This window comes from Lissotriton helveticus, chromosome 1_2 (assembly GCF_964261635.1).
Source record: "Lissotriton helveticus chromosome 1_2, aLisHel1.1, whole genome shotgun sequence".
Taxonomy (NCBI): domain Eukaryota; kingdom Metazoa; phylum Chordata; class Amphibia; order Caudata; family Salamandridae; genus Lissotriton; species Lissotriton helveticus.
In genome coordinates, this window is record NC_136058.1 from 31,281,798 (window position 1) to 31,307,032 (window position 25,235).

General features: G+C 46.1%; 1 protein-coding gene across 3 annotated transcripts in view; it reads right to left on the reverse strand.

Moving 5' to 3' along the window:
- RNPC3 (RNA binding region (RNP1, RRM) containing 3) overlaps positions 1-25,235 on the reverse strand; it is a 231,179-nt gene that overhangs the window by 77,637 nt on the left and 128,307 nt on the right. For all 3 annotated transcript variants that reach the window (XM_078668497.1, XM_078668514.1, XM_078668506.1), the window contains exon 8: positions 22,782-22,907. In XM_078668497.1, coding sequence (XP_078524623.1) covers positions 22,782-22,907 — 126 coding nt within the window. The remainder of the gene's footprint in view (positions 1-22,781; positions 22,908-25,235) is intronic.

The following is a 25,235-nucleotide window of genomic DNA, read 5'->3' on the forward strand; positions in this document are numbered from 1 at the left end:
GTTGTCAGAAACGAATCCCTTCTTGTGAATTCGAGAAAGTTTCTAGTGACCTCTGAGCTAGCTGGCACTCACAATTAAGTTTAATATATTCAGTAGAGACCTAGTCGACCTCAGTCCTACGTCTAAACTACAGGATATATTATTCCAATGCGCAGAGCCTGTTGGGAATATAGGAACTACACTACATGGCGCCCAACGTTTGGTAAGGCGATAATTTAACGCTAGATAGTAGAGTCGTGCTTTTCACACAGACCCCTTTTTCCCGTAAAACTCCAAAAGACGTCTGGAGTGGGTGAAAGGATAATATCCGACAAAACTGAGTAGGAGGAAAAATCCTATGTATTAGTTTTTGGTTTGTTGAACGTTGAAGGATACAGTGTTCCAAAATATTGTGCACCTAATCTTTGTTTCCTTGAAACTTGTTCTGCAAACTCTTCAGTCAACAAAATAATGAATAGTGACGAAGAATTAGCAGCAGCTGCAGCTCAAGAAGTTTTAGATGACAGAAATCTCCTACAGAATGACACAGATGTTATAATCATCCCGGTAAATGTAAGAAAAACTATAACTTACAAACTCATAAACAATGGAGTACCATCGAGAGGTGGTAAAGTAATCTTTGTTATAGAGGCACATGAATATCGGCAGACAGAAGTATTCTATTCATGGATTCAGTTCCCTGCAGCGGATGCAGGAACACACGAGTTTCACTGCTACAATGTAGAGGAACCTCCAACGGAATACGTTCCTTACGAGGACGTTGAAATTCCATTAACTTACCAAGAGCATCAGCTCTGGTTTAAAGGCGCCCTACAACATGAAAATCACATAATCAGGTTCGGTCCTCTAGGTAGACCAGGAGCAACATGGCCGGTACAAGCCAGCTATACACCACATCCTGACATTGAAACCATGACAGGTCAAGAACTGTTAGTACAGCTAAAACAATTAATTAAAATACATAGACAATTGGTTCAATAGGTCATGCGGACCTTAACAGTCCAACCTACTGTGAGGATTCCACAGCAGACCCCTCACCAGGGGAACACAAACACAATCACACCACAGACTATACAATCAGTCATTGGTAAATTACCAGCAAAAATGTAACAAATTCCGTTCTGGTTAGCTCAAAAAATTACTCAAATTGAGGCAGTATTCCCTGATAGTACACCTCATGAGAAACACAGAATTCTGACAATCTGTTTACCAATGGAGATAGCACCACATGTGGAGGACTGTGACACTTGGGGCACAGTCTTTGCTTCAATCTACACAAAATCACATGGTGTTCCGTCTATAGCGATAATACCAGACGTCCTAAGACAGATTCAAAATGAATACGGAGCAGAACATGCCTTAAATCTTGGTATGAAATTACTGAAAGATTTCAAACAGGTCTCGGCTATATTATTAGCCAACATTAAAGGTGAAGCAGCAGCAGTGGCAGTGGCAATCCGCCAGAAGCTAATAGAAACAAATATTACTGAGCAACCGTATGAGCTTGCCAAAATTATTGAGAAATCCTATAAAGAACTAGGTAGAGATAGTTTGGGAGGGAAACCATTAAAACCACAACTAACAGAAAATCCTGAAAAAGTTTTTATTAAAAATAATCTCACTACTCCTAAAAAGAAGTGGGAAAACACTAAACAAACACTTCCTAAAGAGAAGCATTCCCAGTCCAGAGGAAGATCTCCCCAACGGGGAGGTAGGTCTCCCCAACGGGAGCCCTCTGAAAAGAGGTACAACCTCAGAAATAGGGATAACTTAAGAAAACCTGATAGGTATCAAGATACTGATACACGTTCCACTCGTACCTTTCAGACTTCCTCGCAGAAATCAGAAAGAAGGGGGCGTGGTTTCAGCGCCGACCGGGATGGCTGCGTGAGCGAGTTGCTCCGCGCCGAGTCCCGTCTTTTCTCCTGAAAAACCCGGCCCCGTGTTACCTGGCAGCGGAGTCGAGGTCCTGGAGGGTCGCTGACCTACTGGGGGACATCTGACCCCCGCCGAGACCCTGGGCGCCGTGTGAGGGCGGACCTGGCGACCGGATCGTTTCAGTCAGAACACGACGGCAAGATGGCGGCGCCGACGGAGTGAGGGCACCGGGGGCTGAGCGGTGAGGAGGTGCGGGACCTTCGGAAGGCGCCTGGGAAGCCCTCGCGAGGCGGTGAGCCGGGGAGCGGACAGTGAGTGCGGGCCCTGAGCAGCGGAGGAGGTCGGCGCGGACGGCTGGTGGAAGCGGCGCCCCTCCCCCACCTGATCTCCCGGCCGGCTGGCGCGGGCGAAGGTGCTGCTGGCGTGTGGGGCCGCCCGACCACTGAGGGCACCGCGGCGGGGGCCGCTGAGGCGCAGAGGAGTACACCGAGTTGCCGGAGAAGGACTGAGCAGTGGCTGGCGGATCGGTCGCCAGAGGAGGACCCGCCCGGCGGCCGGCGGGGGTGCGCCAGACTGGTGCCACGGTATTTCGGCCCTAAAGTGCGCTGAGGCTGGGGTGACCTGAATTTTACAGCCATAACGGGAACATTTCACATAAATCAAAGACGGACTGCATTTTTGCTCCAGGCGCTGGGAACGCTCCTCGGCAGAGAGTTGCAGGACATGCAGTAGGAACATACATAAAGTGCCATTTTCAGCCCAGTGTTTTGCCTATTGATTGACATGCTTTCTTGAAACAACAGCTGACTATCCCTGCTTTGTAGTACATGGACAGCACCTCCCGCCATTTTCAGTCGACCCCCTCCTGAAACGGGGACCTGAGCTACATTTCTTGAACTCTGCTGGGACGTCAGGTTGGGACGGGGCCCGTCCTGGCGAAGCGGGGACGCCTGGTCACCCTGGCTGGGACACACAAGTAACGGTGCTACCGGAGGAGGCGGGCTTGGTCTGCCCGGGGACACGGGCTTCCGGCTGCCCGCCTTTTCGGAGGGGCTTGCACCCCCTGGGCTTGGTGGGCCATGCAGGCGCACTGAGAATGTCGGTGGGACGGCACGGAGTGCACCTCTGGACCGGAGGCTGACGGTTGGGCGTGGAGGAAGGACGGCTGGCCCCGCATGGTCACGCTTGGCCTGGAGATCGGAGAGTTGCGCTCACTCAGATATCCCATTGGGCGACGCCGGGTGGGCCTGGGATCAGAACGACCGGGGGGGCTGCCGCCACCGGCCGTCTTCAGTGGGAGCTGCCCGCGCGGCAGGTTTCCCGCGCTCAAGATGGCCGCGCAGGGAGCTGACGTCGCCGCGCCGCCTGAGCGGGGAGGCAGGAGGTCAGAGGACACGGATGGCGGTTTCTCGACAGGGCCCTCACATCAGGAGCAGAGGCTGAATCTCCGCCTGGATGCAATACTGGCCGCGATCACTGCCACAAAGGATGAACTGCACCAGGACATAGCGCAGGTGGCGACGGGGCTTGGCCTGCTGAGAGCGGACCACGCCAAGCTCTCTGACAGAGTAAAATCCAACGAACAACTGCTCCAGGAGCTGAAACCGGCAGTGGTCACTGCGGAACATAAACTTGAGGACGTTATTCATCGACTGGCGATCCTGGAGCGTCGAGCTGAGGACGCGGAAGGACTCAACCGACGGAACAACGTGCGGGTGGTGGGGCTTCCGGAGAAAATCGAGAAGGGTGACGCGGTGGCCTACATGGAGGACTGGTTTCGGACAGTGGTGGCGCCGGAGGGCCTGTCCCCCCTTCTTCTCGCTGGAGAGAGCGCACAGGGTGCCCGCCAAGCCGCCCCTGGAGGGCAGACCACCCCGACCGATGGTGGTCAAACTGCTGCACTACAAAGATCGGGATCTGCTGATCCAAAGGGCGAGATCCCAAGGGCCCTTCCAGGTGGATAGCAGCAAGGTGACAATTTTTCCGGACTACACGCAGGAGGTGCAGCGGGGCAGGGCTTCGTTTCTGTCGGTGAAAAAAGAGCTGAGAGACGAAGGGATTCAATACTCCTTGCTTTTTCCGGCCAAGCTGCGGGTCATCGTTGATGACCGGACTCACTTTTTCCAAACACCCGATGAAGCATGGTCTTGGCTGGAACTGTATCGTGCAGGGACGGATCGTGCACACAGGCCCGCCAGGGACCGACAACAACCGGTCAAGGTCAGGAAGTCACAGCGCATCCGCTCCCGGAATAGGCGCCAGCGGGCCGAACGGGAGGCACAAATGCTGGCCGATAGACAGAGTGCGTTGGATCACGGGATCGCAGCAAGAGGACGCTTCCAGAGGCTCGGCTTCGGAAGGAGAAGGGGAGAAGTCCGGTGATGATGACTCGGAGGTGGGTGGAGTGCAGGGGCCGGAGGTCACCCCACAGACGTCAGATGGTATATTTAATGGGTGAGGCTCGTGGCCGTTGAACATTTTTGGGAGGCCTGGAGGAGCGGACAATTCTAACTTCTATTGGACTGCCAGGTATGGGGCTGCATTAGCAGTGTGGGGCTACGGGCACGGGGTGGTTGCTCTGTCGTCCTGGTTAGGGGCTCCATAGCCCTCATCAGACCCTTAAGGTTTTCTGTGGTGACGACCACAGGTTAGTGTGATGTGTTGGGTGTTTAAGGTTTGGAACGGGGCTGAAGCTGGGTTATTAGGCCCTGTCCTGGGGAGGGGGTTGGTGGGAGTTGAGGGACGTGTTTTGAAGGGGATGTACAATTGCTGCAATGCGGGTCACATGTATTGGCGTGCGCCACTGTTGGGATTGATGCTCTATGGGGACGTTACCTAACCTGAAATGTGTCACATGGAATGTCCGGGGTATTCGAACTATGGTGAAGCGCCACAAGGTACATGCCTACTTGGTGAGGCGGGGCATTCAGATAGCGATGCTTCAGGAGACTCACTTGACGCAGCAGGAATGTGGGGCGTTACAGAGGAGGTGGCGAGGTCAGGTGTTTGGCACGACTTACTCAGCATTCGCCAGAGGGGTGTTGATATGGGTTAGGGCGGGCACGCCATTCCAAGTCACGAGTCAGAGAATAGATCCAGAGGGTCGATATGTGGTAGTGGAGGGACGGCTGCACGGTAGGGAGGTGGTGCTGTGTAACATCTATGCCCCCAACGCTGATCAAGCGCGTTTCTTCGAGGGTTTATCGCGCTCACTGGCGTATTATTTGGCAGGCCCTGTATTGCTGGCGGGGGATTTTAATTCCATATCTGATGTGCTGTTGGACAGATCGCACCCGCCCTTGGTAGACTCCCCAGTGCGCCGACTTGCGACCCATAGGCGGGACTGGCAAGAAAAGTGGGGTCTGGTGGATGTATGGAGGGCGCAACACCCCGAAACTCGAGATTACTCTTACTTCTCCGCGCTGCATGATCTGCATGTTAGACTGGATTCAGTACTGTGCAGCGAGTCGCTGGCGAAGGTGGTGACCCACTCTGAATATTTGTCCAGGACCATCTCGGAACATAACCCCCTGTTGCTCTCTATGCAATGGCAGCTGGCGAGATCGGCAGTCCCTACGTGGCGACTTCGTCCGGAGACGCTGGATGACCCGGCGTTCTGTGACACGGTCCGCCAGGGCATAGACAGCTATTTTACGGATAATGCTGGGTCGACAGCGACTAGAGCGATTGAATGGGATGCAATGAAAGTGGTGGTGAGAGGGGTGTGTATGGGGCGGTTTCTGACCGTGAGAGGAACAGTGCTGAATGACCTTACGAAGGCGGAGGAAGTGCTGAGAGGGGTGGAACGGCAGAGACCCGAGAGGCCGGAGTTGCAGGACCGATTGTTGCGAGCTAAGGAGGCTGTGGCAACTGAGACGGAGAGATTGCGGTGTTATGACTATAAATTGTATGCTGTGAAAGTGCATGAGGAGCGGGATAAAGTGGGCACGCTCCTTGCGAAGCTGGCTGATCCGAACCCTAGAGGGTGCCCGGTCATGAGTGTGCGACAGGGGGACGGGGAGGTGATCTATTCGCAGTCGGCGGTCCTGGGGCGCTTTCAGTCCTACTATACGGGACTGTATGCCAGCCACCTCGAAGCGGCAGCTACGGACATAGGTGATTACTTAGATCAGATCCCTTTACCGTTACTGGATGGGGAGGAAGCCCGGGATCTGGGGGGCCCCATCACCCTGGCAGAAATCAGAGGGGCAATTAGTCATATGGCGCGGAACAAAACCCCTGGGGTGGATGGACTGCCGATTGAGTTCTACGCTAAATTTATGGAAGTGTTGGCACCCAGGCTGCAGATTGTGTATGAGGAAGCGAGACAATTGGGGCGGTTGCCTGACTCTATGAGGGAGGCGCTGGTAGTGCCGCTGCTGAAGCCGGGCAGGGATGCATTGGATGTCTCTTTTTATCGTCCATTGTCTATGCTAACCGTGGATTACAAGATCTTGAGTCGTATCCTAGCTACCAGGCTCCTACCGCTGATGACCTCCTTAGTGCATGGGGATCAAGCGGGATTCATCCCCTCTAGGAGCACTTCGATGAATATCCGTCGGCTGATAGGGGTCATTGATGGTGCTGCCACGGCAGAACAGGGCCCGGTAGTGTTGACGGTTGATATCGAGAAGGCGTTTGACAGCTTGGAGTGGGATTTTCTGGATGGCGTGCTGTTGAAGTTCGGGGTTGGGGAAGGGTTCCGGGGTTGGACAAGAGTGCTGTATTCCTCAGCTAAGGCGCGGGTGCGACTGGGGACCATGGTCTCTCAGGTTTATCCGGTCTGCAGGGGCACGAGGCAGGGCTGCTCCCTATCCCCTCTGCTCTTTGCACTAGCAATGGAACCGCTAGCGGCGCAGGCAAGATCGGGCGTTGTCTACGATGGGATTGCACAGGGACCTGACTCGCACTATATATCGTTATATGCCGATGACCTGTTATTGTACCTAGCGGACTCTGGGAGGGCATTGGAAGGCGCGGTGGACATGTTGGGCAGGTTCGGGAGGCTATCAGGCCTCAGGGTGAACTGGACTAAGACCTGTGTGTTTCCGTTGCGGAGGACCACGCTCTGCCCGCGGCTCACGAGACCGGTGGTGTGGGAACCCTCTTGTTTTGTTTACCTAGGAGTGCGCATCTACCATGACGCAGCGGACCTCCTTGAAGGGAATGTGGGGCGCTGCATCCGAGCGCTGAGGGGCAGTATGGACTTCTGGGCATCTCTCCCGCTGTCTGTGCTGGGTCGTGTTGCGCTGTTGAAAATGGTGGCACTCCCGCGGCTACTCTATTATTTTCGAACGTTACCGGTATGGATCCCGCAGGGTGTCTTTAGGGAGCTGAGGACGTTGGTGACTGGCTTTCTCTGGGGCCAGGGTCGCCGAAGGGTGGCATTGACCACCTTGACGAGACCCAAGTGTGAGGGGGGGATGGCAGTCCCCGACTTTGAGTTATATTATTTGGCGGCGCAGCTCCAGGTCCTGACACAGAATGTGGCCAGAGAATTTAGGGGGCCTGATAACGGCCGAGGGGTCGGCATTCAGAGACATGTCTTGTCGTCTATCGTGATGCAACAGAGACTGGCTGGTAGGGATCTTACGATGGAGGAAAGAACACTTAGATTGTGTTGGAATAGGAACCTGAAGAGGGCTGGGAAGCGCCGGCCGTATGCACCGGAGATTCCGCTGGGAATGCTGACTGCCTTACCGCACGGAGGTGATTGGTCCCAATTGTTAGCGTGGGAGGACCTGGGTTTGCAGATGGTAGGAGACCTCTATGTGGACGGGACGCTGGCCCCATTCCAGACTTTACAAGAGCAATTCGGCCTGCCGAGCGGTACCTTCCTGTTGCATGCGGCGGTTGTCACAGCGATACAGCGGCATTGGGGGGGTGGACTGGTGGAACCGGAGGTGACGATGGTGTGCCAGTATGTGGTGATGGCCGCGGGCACCATCAAGGCGGTGACCTGCCTCCACAACAGGATGTTACATGAAGGACTGGTGCCTTTGGTTGAGTTGAAATCGCGATGGGAGGCCAGCGTGGGTAAACAAATCCCGGACTCCGTATGGGCTCAGGTGTTGCACAGGACCTGGAAAGGGACGAGGAACGCGAGGTTTCAGCAGGTGCATTTTTTCGTTCTCCATCGGGCATATTTGACCCCGGAGAGGTTACATCGACACTTCCAGGTGCTTGATGCCATGTGCCCACGATGTCTAGTGCCTGAGGTGGATCTGGACCATATGTTGTGGGGATGCCCAAAGTTAGGGAACTACTGGCTTGAGGTAGGGGAACTCCTGAACGCGGTTACGGATCGGGAGGTAGACTTTGACATGGCTGCATGTCTGCTTCTTTGGTTCCCCCACACCAAAAAGACCAAGGTAACGAGCAAATTCATTGGGTTGGGTTTAATACTGGCACAGTGTGAAATCACTTGGCATTGGAAATCTAAAGAGGGGCCGTCTGTGCGGAGATGGAGGAATGAATTGGTGAAGTGGTCGGGCTGTGAGAGTGTGCTAAGGATGCGTCAGGCGACTAGAACTGGTAACGAGAAAGGTTTGGAACTGGCGCGGTCCTGGGAGCTGGTAGTGCAGGCTTTAAGGGACTACTTAACTGAAGGCGAAGAGACTGATCAGGTATAGGAAGGGATTCCATGGGACTACTTGAGTGTTAGAACTTCCTGGTAGTTGTCACCCTAGAGCAGGAGGGGAATATTGGAACCCGCATTAGCAGCAGTTGGTGGGGGGGGGGGGAGTACTGGGAGGGAGTCGGAGGAGGGGGTGGTTTGCCGCCCAGCGGCAGCCTCCCGGAACCGGGTGGCCCTGGGAGGTCGTCATGACTATTTAGAGGAGTGACAGTGGAGTGGCCTAGGGCTGGCTGGAGTGGGACGGGTTGGTTGTTCTGGGGTAAAAGCAGATACGTTGTGTTACATTTGGCTATTGGCCCGAATAGGGCACGCACCGAGGTGCCTCCAGCGAACTGGTTCATTGAAGCGCTGCCCAGCCTCCGGGATGTGGGCCAATCAGCTGTGTATTGTATTGCTATCAAACTGAATGTTGGGGGCCGTCGGTGTATAGGTTGGCCTGTTGTCCTTTTTTTTTTTTATTCCTGATTCTGCAATAAAAATATATTTAAAAAAAAAAAAAAAAAAAAGAAATCAGAAAGAGGACGATCAGAACAAAAAGAAGAACGCGTGAAGTCCAAAGACGAACAGCACGTCTCAAAAAATAAGAAAACTCAATTCACCAAGAAGGTAGCAAGTGTAACGATCAGACATGCCCTCCCCTTTACCTGCCTTTGTGGACCCCTCCCCTCCTATTGTCCTCAATTGCCTTTCCTCCATCCCCCCTCTCACTGTGGCCTCATTCTGTGAGATACTCCCCAAAGTAAAGTCGGGCTCCCCGGCAGACACTTGTCCGGCCCGAATCCTCCAACACATTTACTCTTCCGGCCCTGAAGTCCCCATCACCTTTCTTAACAATTCTCTTGCACAGGGAGTAGTGACCCCGGCACTCAAAACAGCTTTTATAGTGCCCATCTTGAAAAAACCCGGCGCTGACCCTACCATCTCAGCCAACTACCGTCCTATCTCCCTGCTGCCCTATCTGGGTAAGGTGCTGGAACGCCACGTCACCGCAGTCCTCAGCACCCATGTAGAGGCCAACGGTGGGTTGGCCTCCCGTCAGGCTGGTTTCCGCCCTAGGCACTCGACCGAATCAGTCGTAGTTTCGGTCCTGGACACCCTCAGGAAGGGATTGGAGAACAATAAACATCAGGCGCTGGTGCTTCTCGATCTTTCCGCCGCCTTTGACACGGTTGACCATACCATCTTACTGTCCCGTGTCAGGGCGGCGGGAATCGAGGGCTCAGCCCTGATTTGGCTGTCCTCCTTCTTGAGGGACCGCACTCAGGCGGTCCGGCTAGGCGACTTCACGTCCACTCCACTTCCTGTCACTTGTGGTGTTCCCCAGGGATCTTCTCTTTCTCCTTTGCTGTTCAACCTTTATATCTCTCCCCTCATCTTTGCTCTTCAGCAGCTGGAGGTTACCGTGTATAACTACGCTGATGACCTCCAGCTCGTCTTTGATCTATCTATTTCCTCTCTTTCTGTCTCTAACTTTCAATCCACCATGATTTTCATCAGGGACTGGATGAACCACAACCACCTGAAATTGAACCCAGATAAATCTGAGCTGGTTCTCACCGGTGGGTCGTCCAGTCCCTGGAATTCCTGTTTCTGGCCCCCCTCTCTTGGCCCCCCCCCCACTCCCTCACCTACAGTTAAAACACTGGGGGTTAAAATCAACAACCAGCTCACTCTTCACTCACAAATCAGTTCCGTTGTCTCCTCCTGCTTTCTCACCCTCCGCACCATCCGCTCTGTTTCCCGTTTCTTTTCCCCACAGGCACTTAAGTTGATCATGGCCGCACTGGTGATCTCGAGGCTAGATTATGCCAACGCCATCTACAACGGCATCCCAGCATATAGCCTGCGGAGACTCCAGTTGGTTCAGAACCAGGCGGCTCGCCTGGTCTATGGTCTCCCACGGTACCATCACTCTACACCCCTCCTTAAAGAGCTTCACTGGCTCCCTGTCAGAGAACGTTCCCTGTTTAAGACCGGTTGTATGGTTTTTCAGGCTCGACAAGGCACTGCCCCTGTCTTCATTTCCTCGTTATTAAAGGAATACGTCCCCACCAGAGAGCTTCGTTCCTCCTCCAAATCCCTTCTCCAAACCCCACGTTTTAAACGTAAAAAGTGGGGTGGCACCAACTTCGCTACTCTTGCCCCCACTTTCTGGAATTCCCTTCCCGATCATCTTCGCTACGCAACCCATTATCTTTCTTTTCGCAAAGATTTAAAAACTTTTCTCTTCAACCAAGCTTTCCCTGTATAAATTGCCCTTTGTTACCCACTACAGGTCTGATTTTCCTCAGGTGTCGAACTGACCACTAGCGCCAAGAAACCGCAAGGTGTACGCTGCACTGTACAAATGTTTTAAATTAGAAAATTAGAAATTAGAAATTAGAGGCTCTTGAGGACACAACTCAAGAACGGGGAATGGGCCCAGACAATGCTAGACAGCGCAGCAGAAGTAACCATAGTTCGCAAGATCCTGAAGGATCATCTGGAGACAGTGGACTTGAATGAATGCATTCAAGTTGAAACTGCCGACACAAGAGTTAGTGTACCCCACAAGTTATATGAAGTAACACTCCGTATGGAGGGGGACATAACTAGGAAAATAAAAGCTCTCTTTTGGGATAAGCTTTCCAAGGGTTATGGCATTCTTCTAGCTGAACAAGACTGGCCACCTGAATTTGTCAGGGAGTGCCCACATGGCGAAGAGATAATTATGCCAGCCTTCTCAAATCACATTCCAATTCATAAAAAATACGCGTATGCCAGGAAATGGGCAGTAGCTCAGGCTCCAGCATTATATAAAAATCACGTAGGATGGGATGAGGATTCTCCTCACCATAAAATCCAGTAAAAAAATCAACCAATAATGCAAAGGCAATATCCTGTAAAACAGGAAGCTAAAAAACAGGTCAGGGAGATTTTAAATCAACTTGAATACCAAGGGGTGATTGAAACATGCACCTCATCAATTAACAATCTGTTGTTTCCTGTCTCCAAACCAGACAATACGTATCGTCTAGTTTTGGACTACAGACACAAACTCTTGTTGCAAAACTTTTGCAGTACAAAACGCGCACAGTGCAGCACTGATGAATAACATTGTGGGTAAAAAATATAAAACCACATTAGATATTCAAATGGGTTTTTCTGCCAAAACATTGCACCTGAAAGCAGGCACTTGACCGCATTCTCAATCATGGGAAGACCACGACAATTTTGCCGTTTCCCCCAGGGATTCAAGAATAGTCCAGGATTATTTTCAGCCAGAGTAACTGAGTTACTACAAATGTCTGATGATGAGGCATTATCTTATGTCGATGAAATCTATATTACAGACGATGATTTGGACGTGCACTTGAAAAGAGTGAACACCATAATACTTGGGTTCGCTTCTGAAGGGTACAAATTAAATTTTAAGATATCACGAATTGCCCACCTCAACGTCCTATTCTTAAGATACGAGTTATCAAGTGAAGGCAAAAGCCTGGCAGCAAACTTCCTAGAGAAATGTGCACTGCTCCAACCTCCGAAAACGCTGAAAAACTTACAATCAATTCTAGGTTTCCTGAATTTCGGAAGAACCCTCTCTACGAACTAATCAAACCTGATTTCAAACAAACAAATATGACTCAAAACCATACAGAAATGTTGCGTTCAGTGCAAACAGACATGTTAGCAAAAACACAGAAACACGCGATAATGAGCGCAATCTTGTGATCCGAATCATCCCAGGGAGAAGCGGATTCACATACCTGACCTTTAATGAAGGTGAAAAGGTACCAATAGTATACAAATCACACTTGTACACACAAGTGGAAATAAAAAAAGTTCTGACAGTGGTTCAAACTGCAGTAGCATAAGAGAGAGCTCTTGCGCAAGGTAAACGCATAATGATCGGTACACCTGTACCTGCCTTAGAGGCAGTGACGAAAGCAAGCATTCCCAATGCTAAGGCTTTACATCTGAGATGGATACAATGGGTTAATTCTCTTGCTGCAATAGACGTTGAATACATTTTTGACCCCTACTTGAAGCCACAAGAATTCCTACAATACGAACACGAATGTCCTCTGCCGACCGAAATTCTGCCTCTAGAACATTACGGATGTATAATCTATACAGACGGATCAGCACAGCCTGCATTGGGGATAAACAAGCCTATAGTACTGCGTGCGCGATTGTTAAGGGTCACTGGCGCGAAGGTAAATTTTGACCTATGGTCACTAAAACTCAATCAACCGGAGACTGTACAGCTCAGCGAGCTGAACTACAAGATGTATAATCTATACAGACGGATCAGCACAGCCTGCATTGGGGATAAACAAGCCTATAGTACTGCGTGCGCGATTGTTAAGGGTCACTGGCGCGAAGGTAAATTTCGACCTATGGTCACTAAAACTCAATCAACCGGAGACTGTACAGCTCAGCGAGCTGAACTACAGGCTTTCAAGATGGAGCTTGAAAATACCGATCGCAAATTCCCCACACTCATAGTGTGCGATTCGTTATTCTGCGTTGAATCTTACAACGAGCACTTGCAGAACTGGGTTGAAACGGTTTCAAAAATGCAAAAGGTGGCACAATTAAGCATAAAATGCTTTGGAACAAGTAGTTCTATTACAGAAAGAACTACAAAAGACTCACGTGATACATACACTGAGTCATCAGCGTGATGGCGTTCAAGTTGCAGGGAATTCATTGGCTGATGAAGCCGCGAAGGCAGCCGTGCAAACGGCTTCCGTAGCTACAATCGCTCGCTCGCAATAAGTAATAGACGTTGAAACGTTACTAGCAGTAAAAGCTTCAATGCAAGACAGCTAGGCAGCGCTACCTCTAAACTATCCACTCACGTATACATACATGATTGATGCCAACTCTGTTCCTTTTGCTTGAATCCCTGGAGTGGGGAACAGAGTAATTCCAAACAGGAACAGGAGAGGTGCTTTGGTTCAAAAAGCACATATGGGAGAGGGTCTGAGACATCGAGGGATCTTAGAATCTCTAATAGAATTAGAAGAGATGTACTGGTGGCAGGGAATGAGTGTCGAAGTTTACAAATTCGTTATTAACTGTGACACCTGTTACAAAGATCATAGCTTCGAAAACCACCAGGTACCTGACTACAGTATAGCTGGCCCAGTTCAGACACCATTGTTAGACAGCATTAGAGTATCTACACGCAGACGTCACCATGGACAGATGCGGTCCCACAACTACTAGGACAAGATTTATTTGGATGTGGCCCCAGTGCTCGGCTGATGCCAGAACTGTTATAAAGGATCTGCGAGTCTTTATCGGCACATATGCAATCGGCACGCTACATTCTGACCAGGGTCCTGCGTTTAGCTCTCGAGCTTACAAAGAGGCCATGGCTAGCTTGGGCGTTGCATTGTGGTATTCTAGTCCCTTCCATCCTGAGGGTAATGCGGTAGTGGAAAGAAAAAACCGTGACATAAAGCAATCTATAACAGCTAAGGTTCGGGTGATGGGTGGGTCAAACATCTAATAAGTGTCCAACGTAGTCTTAATAATCTGCCAAGAAATTCTCTGGGTGGAATCACTCCATATGAATTACTGTTTGGTACTAGAATGATAATCGAAGACCTCGATTGTCAAACTTCAGTGGTGGAACAAAAACCCTTTGATGTCAAAGATCGTTTGGCTGTTTTACAGGACTTAAATGAAACAAGAAGAAGTCTGAGTAACACAATACAGAAGCAAACGACCACTGAAGAAAAACCACCTGTCCCAGCAAGACCTGTCTGGATTCCAAAGATTGGGGATCTAGTCAGGGAAAAGATTGCGGTAAAGAAGGAATTTGGGCCTTCTTACAGAAAAGCAGTACCTGTCTTAGCTATCCACGGAACAAGATCAGTATTACTACCGCTCCTTGATGGTAAAAGGGAGAACAGAGTTCTGTCCATCGACCTGGTCAAACCACATCATGTGGCCGATAATAAGTAGTAGGCCCAGTGGACTCCCAAGAAGTAGCAGACAACCAAATCTTGCTACAATGCAAGAGGTTCAAACTGAAAGACTTATCACCTTTGATAAACCTGCAGTAAGAAAAGAAGGACTATACAACAAAGCCATGGAACTTGTGCCTCTGGATACCCAAATAACAGTTCGTCAAGAAACACTTGTCTACAATGATATAGCATCTGACTATACCAACATGGCAAAAGAAGAAACAGCTCCAGCGATTTCAAGTAATCCGGATGCGATTCCAACAATTGACAGAACTGTCTCTGGCTATTTTATCAACTTTGATACATTTTCTGAGGATCCCAGTGCCCCTGAAAATACGCCAGCAAATAAAACTTTCCAAGAAAAAATAACAGAACTCTTTCATGAACTTGAAAAAACATATCTGGTTTCACCATGGGTTGAATTTTGGATTGTGTTAGGTGTACTTTTCCTCCTGCTCTGGCTCATACTGGTGTTAAGTTTGGGAAGGATGATAGATGGAAAATATAGTACAATGGACACAGCAAGTAAGAAAATCAACTTGGTCCTGAAACCTCACAAATCATCTCATCGTGAAAGAAGAGACCTGTCATCAGTAAACATCACAGCCGTTCCTATACCTGATGGTATAGCATGGGCCAAAACTGATTATGACATTTATGGCCCAGTGGAACTGCTGAAGATTCCACACCAGTTTAAGGTTTCTTTAAGTGACTTTGTCGCACCCAGCACATTTTCTGATGATTGGGACTTTTGAAACTGTTAACAACATGATGACAGATTTAGAAATGTCAGCTAAATTTACAGAACATGAATACCTAGAAGGTTCATCAGATTATGAACAAATGTATTGTTTTAATCATCATGGTCACCATTATTTGCATAAATCTGCAAACCCTAGAAATGTTTTTACTTATAATCAATGGTAACATTGTCCAACGCCACCAAGGGGTAGCTCAAAAACATTTTATGAAAAATTTCCGTACTTCTCAGGGTTTAATGTTACAAATCCAGAAACGTTTTATTTAAAAAATATAAATAAGACAGGAATGAAAACAATGTTGACCAATACTAAACAAATTTATTCTGCAAACTTTTATGCTCAGCTGTCTACATTAGGGTTTGACTTTTGGAAAGACAACATTGAGACAAAAACTGTCTGGGGCACAAAAGATTGGCAGGTGCAAGGTTTAGAAGCCTTATTCAGACCCTAGATCATTCCAGAACAAATAATGTTTTTAAATGACACTTTTAAATGACACTGTTCAACAAACGTCTTGCTTGGCCTGGCTAAGATAAAAGATTTAAACAAACCGTCTATACCTAAGCCCACATCTGACAGTAATGACACTACAGAAGAGGAGGTAGACGTACCCTATATTTTTAAACAAAACAGAACTAATCCTGATTGGAAAAAATGGTTAATCTGGTCCACAAACACGAATAACTGTCAAGCTAGATTCCTGAACAAAACACAGGGGTTCACAGTGAATAGGCCCGATCCAAGATATTCCCAGAGACAACATCCAGGGGTAGTAACTACTTATAGTGTAGGAAAGCTATGCCTTGAGTGGCTACATAAATCTATACTTCCAGAAATCAAACAAGCCTGAACGGAGATTTTGTAACGTCCAGCCTAGCAGCATTATAGAACGTAATTGAGACTGGCCATGTTGTAACATTAGCAAGTCTTGCTCTATTATGTCAATTGCAGATGATACGATGCTGTCCAAAGAATAAATTCTGGAGGACCGAGTCGTTAACCCATTGTCCGCTACAGAGAGGCTTTTCTCTAAATTAATACAATCAATTTCTCGTATTCTTTCTGCAGTTTCCATTTGCGTTATTTTCCATGCCTCATTGTAGGTAGGGTATATACCGGCGTATATGAAACGTTTTAGACGTGGTTTGCGAGGCCCCATTAAGAAATCTCGCAAATCATTGCCTTCTTTAAGTAAAGATAAGTGTTGTTTGCCATGGCGTCTAATAAATACCACGTCATTATTTACTGTGTTTAACCTTACAAATAAACAAATCTCTTTGACACAAAGAGGAGCAGACTATACGGTGCTGAGCATTGAGAAACTGGAAAGATTACCATTGACAGTTTCTGAGAAGCCTGTCATCGAATGGATAATATATGGCACCATCACGATACCAGTGACGATTTTCCAATTTCAGTATTGTCTACAGCATATACCAGTGGGCCTGTATGAAAGGTTGGGTAAAAAATACATTAAGTCGACCTGGAATTTACCCTACACACACAAATGTTGGAATGGGGGAAAGAGGTATTCCTTAGTGGTAAAAATTGTAAGAACTCACTAAGTGGTACACTTTTGTGCCAAGGTATTAATTTACACCGAGCCTGCAAAGGTTCTGCAAATAATCTCTCTTGCCACCTGCACGGTTCACCCTCCACAGTGATAGAACCAATTTTCAGGCAGCTATCCAATGGCAGGTACGTTATGATCAATAACCACAGCTGTTGTGGCATGTTGCTAGGAAGAGCGTATCTAGTTATTGTGTCATCCAGGGTCACTTGTTGTATGCAAGAATTGAATCCAAAAAGTAAGACAGAAAAGGAGACGGCGTTATGGTCTTCACTGAATATCTCTTCTATACGAATTGATACTTTAAGCAGAATGAAAGTCATTCTTTTACAAAAAAATGTGCCACTGACCTCGCCCTAGAGAAACATATGATCTGCAAGTTGCAAGGACTTCTGCAGAGATACATGCATTATTATCAACAAACTGCCTAGTACATTTCGCAGAAATGTTAAGTCAAATCTTAAATATGTCTGATACCAGTGGCATCGCACATGTATTTAAGACGCTTTTTTCTGGACTGTTAGCACCATTTGAAGCAGTCCTCTGCATTTTCCTAATTTCGTGCACTCTGTGTTCGGCTGCCTGCCTCTCATCTTGGGACTCGTAGCAGGAATTCTGTTTTTATTCCTTCTGCTCCGATATGGCAAGTCCAGTGACCAGAGATACCCAGACTACCATGGAAGAAGTCCTCCTTGCCATGAGGTATCGTGAGAGAATTACACAGATGCTTGGCTCGTTTAAGGGATCTGAACACAACTTGGTTCCTTTCGTTCAGACCAATCTGGCAAGATTGGATGTTGACGCTTTGCTAGGTCCGGTAACGACTCATGCATCGCGTTGCCCCCAACGGCTGCCCATTCCGATGATGGCATTCATTGAGGTCTCACCGGCAAGTCTAACTGAGGGTGAGATACGTGACACTACATTGCTAATGCATCAAACGCTGACGGCGATGATCCTCATCTATGCACATTTGACCTGCTAACTAAAGTGGTTCCACTTTCGCCTACTATGGTAGACGGTTTCTTTGCCAGCCTTGAAGATCTGATGTTTTCTCCTGACACCGAGAATAACTTTTGACTAATTCACACAGCGTTCCCTGAACTCTGAAATTCGGCCTTCGTTTTTTCAAAACAAACCGTCTAACAAATTTGAACTTTTTCCAAAATAGAACTTGTTGGCACAGAGTAATCTGCTTAAAGTAGACCTTTTCTTAGAGAACAAGATTTCTTTTGAAAACTTCCTAATGACAATATTTGGCCTTGTCCTAAAAAACAAAACAGTTTAAATATTATGCTATGGGATAGTCTCGACTTTCTTTTTCTGTACCTTAAAGAGACATTTCATGAATGTAATTTCGTCTTTCATAAATGTTAGAATGCATGCTCTCATACTATGCTTCATATCGGTTGAGACCTCTTTTTTTCATACAGTTTATACTCATTTCATGCCAACAAACCTTTCTAATGCAATTTGTATTTTGTGTGGGATTGTAAACAATTGCCTTAGATATGTTCAGTGCTTATACATTTAGTTTTATTGAACTTAATATCGTGGAGTGGGTGTTGTGTAGGAATCTAGGACCCTAGTGTAATTTTCCCTATTCATGCCCATATATAGGTATAAATTACCCGATCCTTATATAGGCATAGAAATCATTACCATATTTAGACTGAGCCTATGCAGCCCAAATACGGCATGGCTACTTCCACTAAGTTCCGAGACTCAACAACGACTTCTTGGAAAAACCCACCTTCAGCAGCTAGGGACTTCCCCTTGCCTGAATACTAATTTATCTATGAAATCATGGAATTTTCAAAGAACTGAGTCTTTGATGACGTTATTATGTCCAATCATACGTCAAACTCGGCACCTTCAAGGTATAAATATGCCTACATTTGCCCAGACAAACACACGGTGGTTTGGAGCAGTTTGACTATCTACTTGCCAGACGCGCCTTGCAGCAGCAAGTGCCGAAGGAAGCCGACCCTCCAGCTGACGCACTGAGAGACGCTGTCTTTTCTCCTGCCGAGAAATCCAGCTCCAGTGTTTCCAGCCTACCCTTGCGGGTTGCTGGGAAATGGAGTCCTGAGAAAGAGATACAAGACCTCCTTCATTCTAAAACCAAGGTACGGAGCTGATTAGACCCTTAGAGAATTCTTGGAATAGATTTTTGGCAAAGAATACTAAAACTTAAAACTACACCTCACTTACTTCTTCCCTTGTACTAGACTTAGGTTAGGTACACCGGGGTAGGCGTATTTTAGAGGCACCAGTTGAGTACTTTTAGTCATCATTTATCACTGCGTGTATTTTATGTATTTTAGGTATTTTATGGAGTAGAAACCATATCATGCTTTTACAGTATTATTTTATAATACACTTCGTGCTGTACGCATTGTACTTTATAACCAGTATTACGATTGTAGCAGTACATTTCTTATGCTTGAGAAAGAAGGCTGTTCAATAAATACTTTTTTATTGAAAACGCCCGTCTCTCTATTTCTCAGCACCTCTGGTGAAACGAAGCATGCACGATTGACTGAGTTAAATAGCTATCTATTGTTTTCGCAACTCTAGAGATTGATTTCTTATTCTTGGGAAACAAAGTTGTTATGTTTATGCGGTTGTCAGAAACTAATCCCTTCTTGTGAATTCGATAAAGTTTCTAGTGACCTCTGAGCTAGCTGGCACTCACAATTAAGTTCAATATATTCGGTAGAGACCTAGTCGTCCTCAGTCCTACTTCTAAACTACAGGATATATTATTCCAATGCGCAGAGCCTATTGGGAATATAGAACTACACTACAACTACTTTAACTATAACCCAAGCCATAAGACATAACCTAACTTTAAACTGATCCATTACACCTATACAAGCTATTACCAGGACTATAACTGTCCGAAATTTAGATATTAATTTGGCGAGGGGGGTGGACACCTGTACCAACTCAATAGACCTACTATGGTTAGATCAAAACACATTTCTGAAACAATCCCTGCTCTGTGCTGTCCTTTCTTCAGTTTCTTGGCCATGGCCACGGCCATCCCTAAATGGATCAATACTGGTTTTTCTTCCTATTGCGACTCTAGCCCGTCTGTCAAGTGCGGGATGAATAGGAGAACCCCTCCTTGGCATCTCCAATTTAAAAGATGTAGTACTAAAGCTGCCCTTTGTTCTGCTACTTGATACTGTCCCCTTCCAGATAACTACTGAGTACCAGCAGGTATAGCTAACACCTATTTGCCTTTTCTAGGTCCTGAGGCACGGAACTGTCCACTGGGCCGCCAGAGTGTCAACTCTCCTATCCAAGGGTAAGCATTTAAGCTTTGAATGTGTGATGATTATCAGAACTGGTTTTAAGCTTATTCTGGCTCAGGTAGCCTAAAGCAGTGTTTTCCAAAGTGACTTTTCTGCTTAAGTTATCACAAATCTAATTTCATGATTAAGTCATATTTTAAAATCTAGTTTCTCCTAATCCTCCTTAAGCGTTTTAGAGAAAAATCTGGCTAGGCCTAGAGACTAAGATAGCTTTTGGCTTAAAATTAACTGGGAGGGTATACTAACTCCAATATGCAGGCTAACCTAATTTTATTTATTAGAACCCTACGCTGCAGGCTTACTAGGCACACTTTCGGGTTGACTTATGTATAAAAAAAAGTGTTTTTAACTTCACAACAAAGGCAGCTTTCCCTGCCATGTGTCTCTGCAGTGCATTTAACCAGCAGTCTTGGCACAGCACAGAGGTGCTCCAGGCAGAAATGTTTTGTCACATCTGTGAGAGTTGTAAATATACACTGCAGCCCATAAAGGACATACAACATTTTACTTTTTAACCATTTAGATTGGACTTACAGGGTACACAACAAATAGAGAATTCAAATGTACAGCATATGTTTAACAGTGGAAACACAAGCATGTTACTACAGTTTGGCACCAGTACAATGCACAGAGCCCTGAAGCCAGCAAAAATAGGCTATAGAAAAAAATTTAAAAATGTGGGGTGACCAAGCAGTAAAGGCGTATTTACTACACAGATTCTTTACTCAAATGCTAACCATAACACTTTTTAATAGATCCTTCCTTGTACTATTGCTTAATCAAACCTTAACCAAAATCCTAAAGTTAACTTATCCCTCACCCAACAACCTCTTACCTCAGTCCTAAACTGAATCTATTAAAATATGGTGAAAACTTAAAAGAATTAAGCGCCCAACAACCAATGATGGTATAAAGGCATTTACAGAAATTACAACAAATGTTAATTAAAGCCGACATCAATGGAATCTACACAAAGTTTTTGTAACTACGAAATCAAGGGGCACTTCACTATGCTTAAATTGTTCACCGTGCAACAATGTTATGAAAGGAGGCTATCTGCAACACCCAATAACGGGAGAAAAGAAGATGTTATTTATCAATTAAAATGCCCATTTGGGATTATTACATTGGCCAGACTGCACGTAGCATCAGATTTTCAGTTAAATATAGAATACTTATAAGATGGGAAATATATTTGCAATGGGTTAAAAATGAGGCTCTGACAAAATGTTAATTAAATAAAACCGAACATGTGATTAGATCGTATCCAACATGTTTAAGACACAAGGAGGCCATATTAATTCATTGTCGGAGACAGTGTTAGCATTAATGTGTAGGAAGACTAACATGTTCCAAAAGTGTTGCAAGTACCTTAATGTAACCATGTGATTTAAAAAAAATTAAAAACACAATATGTATAGGAATCAATGTTACTTTTGTTATGTCTGATCACAAGTTTTAGTGATTCACCATATTCAATGTGTTCCTCTGATGGCGGAACTGGGAGTCCCAAAATGCGGTGAGAGAGTGAACCATAAACGGAATACTTAAAAGAAATAACACAATAAAGCACTGCAGTAATGAAATATGTAAATACTTTTGTGACATCACAAAGAATAATGAAAAGGTATAATAAGAAAATAATAATGGATGTGTGTGTGCACTTATTAAAGATGAGACTCTTCTCATATAGGATTGCTACTACGTACCTTCATGCAGTTCAGAAGTGATTAAGGTGCACAAATAATTACTCAAAATTTTTGTAAAACTAAATCAAATTCTCAAGAAAATACTACAAGTGTGACTACTACTCCTAACACTTGCCATACACCGCCACACCTAACATCTCCCTATTCCCATTGCTTACCCCAGTACAGTCACTTCCCATCTGTGTGTAGCCATGTAAATGTTACACCCTATGTGCAGTTTACCCTGTAACCCACAACTTGCTGTTCTGAACAATGCTAACATATACCCAGGGTCACTGGAAATATGAGGAAGGAGAGGGCCAAATTAAGTGGCAGAATTGAGTAAATTATGCACCAAGAAAAGACAAATTATGAGGCATAATGCAGCACATTTTGTAATAGTCTTACTTCATTATTTCATCATTTTGAAACTTGGTAACACAGTATGGGCATTGGTTGCACCTCATTAGTCCCAGTTTAACACCCAAATATAGCGATAAGCAACAGAAAGGTGACCGGTTATGCTTTGCAAAGAGCCTTCCACTGCGCAGCAACATGGGACGCTGCATCCTTAGTAAGTTGTGACCCGTTTGAACAAGGAACTAATTTTCTGGGGTTAAAATCTGCAGATTATGGAGCAGATGATGGATTATGTGGCAAATATGGCCAATCCTTATTACGCAAAAATCGCTGTGGCAGGACAATTGTATAAATCCAGTGGCCCTGCATATACCTGTGAGCTGCATGGTCTTTACAACCAGAGTCAGTAAAGTTGATCACATGATGCAATAACATGCACAGAGGAGGGTGCTAACCTCAGATTTGATTTTCACTGTCAGAGAAACCTTCCCCAGAAACCACGACATACCCGTAACATTGTATATTCAACACAAAATTGTCCTTTAGTTCAAAAATATAATATAATATATTGTGTTAACATACTACACAAAGATCATACCTTGGCTGAGCAGCAGTGCCTACATTTATTAAGTCTTTTATCTTTTGTCGCTTTCTCACACGAGGCTGCTTTGTCAGGCGAGGTTGTTTTGGTTGAAATGTTGCCAATTCCATGAGTTTGGAAATTCTAGAATGTGAATACAGAATTTCAGAACAGCCACAATTAAAACAAATACAGAAATAAAAAGAAGGAATATTTATTAAAATAAGAGTTAACATTTAATATATATATTATATATATATATATATATATATATATATATATATATATATATAAATATATCTTCGAACCAGAGTCTCCACGGCACAGAGCGAGTCCACAAGTATTTTCTTTTAGAGGTACTTTATTTTCTTGAACACCATAAGTGCAAGCGTGAAAAGGACGGTCAACGCGTTTCGGCGAATGCCTTCAACTGGACCACAGAGTCCTACCGTCTACAACGTCTATTTAAAGTGACATAGAGCATGAATCCCTTGTTTGTTTCAGTTAAAAATAGACTAGACTGTTAACCCACATTTGATAATATTTACATCGGCTATTGGCAGTTGCCATTTTTAGTTTTAACACTGCTGGTAAAGTACCCAGGCCAAAAAAGAAATTGTAACAAACTGTTATTAACATACATGATTAAAAACAACTGCAACATTTTTACTGCTAAAAACGGAAGGGTGGATAATTCTATTTTTGGTTTGTAGAGAAGGGCATAGTGTAATAAAGGGAGGAACCAGAGTGGAAAAGTCGAGGGAAACGAACGAATGACGGAGGGATTTTGGAGAAGGGTTTAAAATAAAGAGGGGGAGGGAGGAGGGGGAGGGGAAGAGGGTATTGTCAGAAAGGAAAGAAGAGGGGGAGAAGGGGTGATCCAAGGGGTATAAAGGTAGACAACACAAAGGGACGAGAATAAAGAAAAAAATTAGGAGAGGGGAAAGTCAGAGGGAGGAAAGTCAGAAAAAAAGGGAAAGGGGAATGAAAGGCGGAATGAAGGGGAGGAGAAAAAAAAAGGGGAATAGATGGGAAAAAGTGGGAGAACATTTTATTGCGACAAGTGGAGCATGATCATTCTGTCTCTGTAAAGTACATAATAAATACGATCATAAAAGTTCTAAATTCAATTCAGTGCTCCAGAGAAAACGAGTTTGATCAGTATAAAGGTCGATATAAAACACTTCATTATTTTACATGCCCCCAAAGGTTTCTAAAAATCACAGATATTGTTATTATGGAGAGAAAAGTGTTGAATGCATTGTGCAAATATATTGTGCAAAGTAAAGTCCCAAATATCTCTTTCCAAGAGTCTTGATTCCTCTAAAGTAGATTTCATTTATTTAATAACTGCTAAATTCTTTTTTTTTTGTCTCAAAGACCTTTATTATACCAACACAATGTAACACAGCATGGTGCCAACAACCTCTCAGGCCGGCTGCGTTCTCTGTAATCCGCTTTCGGCAGCAATATCATACACAGCTCAATGGCCGACATCCCGGAGGCCCGGCAGCGTAAAAACCTTAGTATTTGGCGTACTCTTAGCATTGCATGGCAGAAATAAGTCCAGAGGTCCCTGAAGTTTTCATGTGTCCAACATCAAACCATAACATGAGCAAAGGGGGAGAGGGCCTTCCATGTAGTACTCTTGTAAAGCACAATCCTATAGTTGCAACATTTTCCAGTATTTACACAGAGGCGCTGGCACATAAGGCAGGTATCGCTATATAATGGCATCGTTCATCAGGACAGTCATGTGACAGGATAATCTTATCGTGGTATAATAACGAGGTAAAAACAACAAAACACGGAGAGAGACTATTATCATATTTCCGTGCAGTGCTAGCAAATATCAGAGTGGAAAGTGTTGGCACTCCACAACCGTACAGTCTGCACAATGGAGCCACCATAACCATTCATTCTGCGGGTAACACACCCTAATATACCACAGAGACATGCAACAGTCAGATTCTGCAGCATACAGCCATTCTTCCTACCCAACTGTGGTACTTCCCGCATCTTCCAAGCTCCCATCATCCGAGGAAGCCGCAGTGGCCAGCAAGTATTCTCGCAATGTGTCCCATATGTCTCTAGTCCTACTGCTCACCGGTTGCGTGTCTGCATACACCTTATGCTGATCCTGACAATAAATCAGATCATTCAACCAGTCTTTGAATTTCGGGGCTCGCCCCCTCCCCCATCTGCATGCCACTCTGCGTTTTGCCAACAATAATGCAACATCCACAAACTCCCTTATTGACTTGGGCATCTGCATAGTGTACCCTAACAGCATAGTGAGTGGATCTTTATCAATCGTCTCGCTAACCATCTCCTGGAGCGCCAAATGCACCTGAGTCCAGTAGTCAAAAACACCCGGGCATTCCCACACTAAATGCAAGAAGCCCGCCGCGTCCGATCTGCAGCGTTCACATCTAGCATTGTCCGATAATCAGAACCTCATCTTTTTCTCCG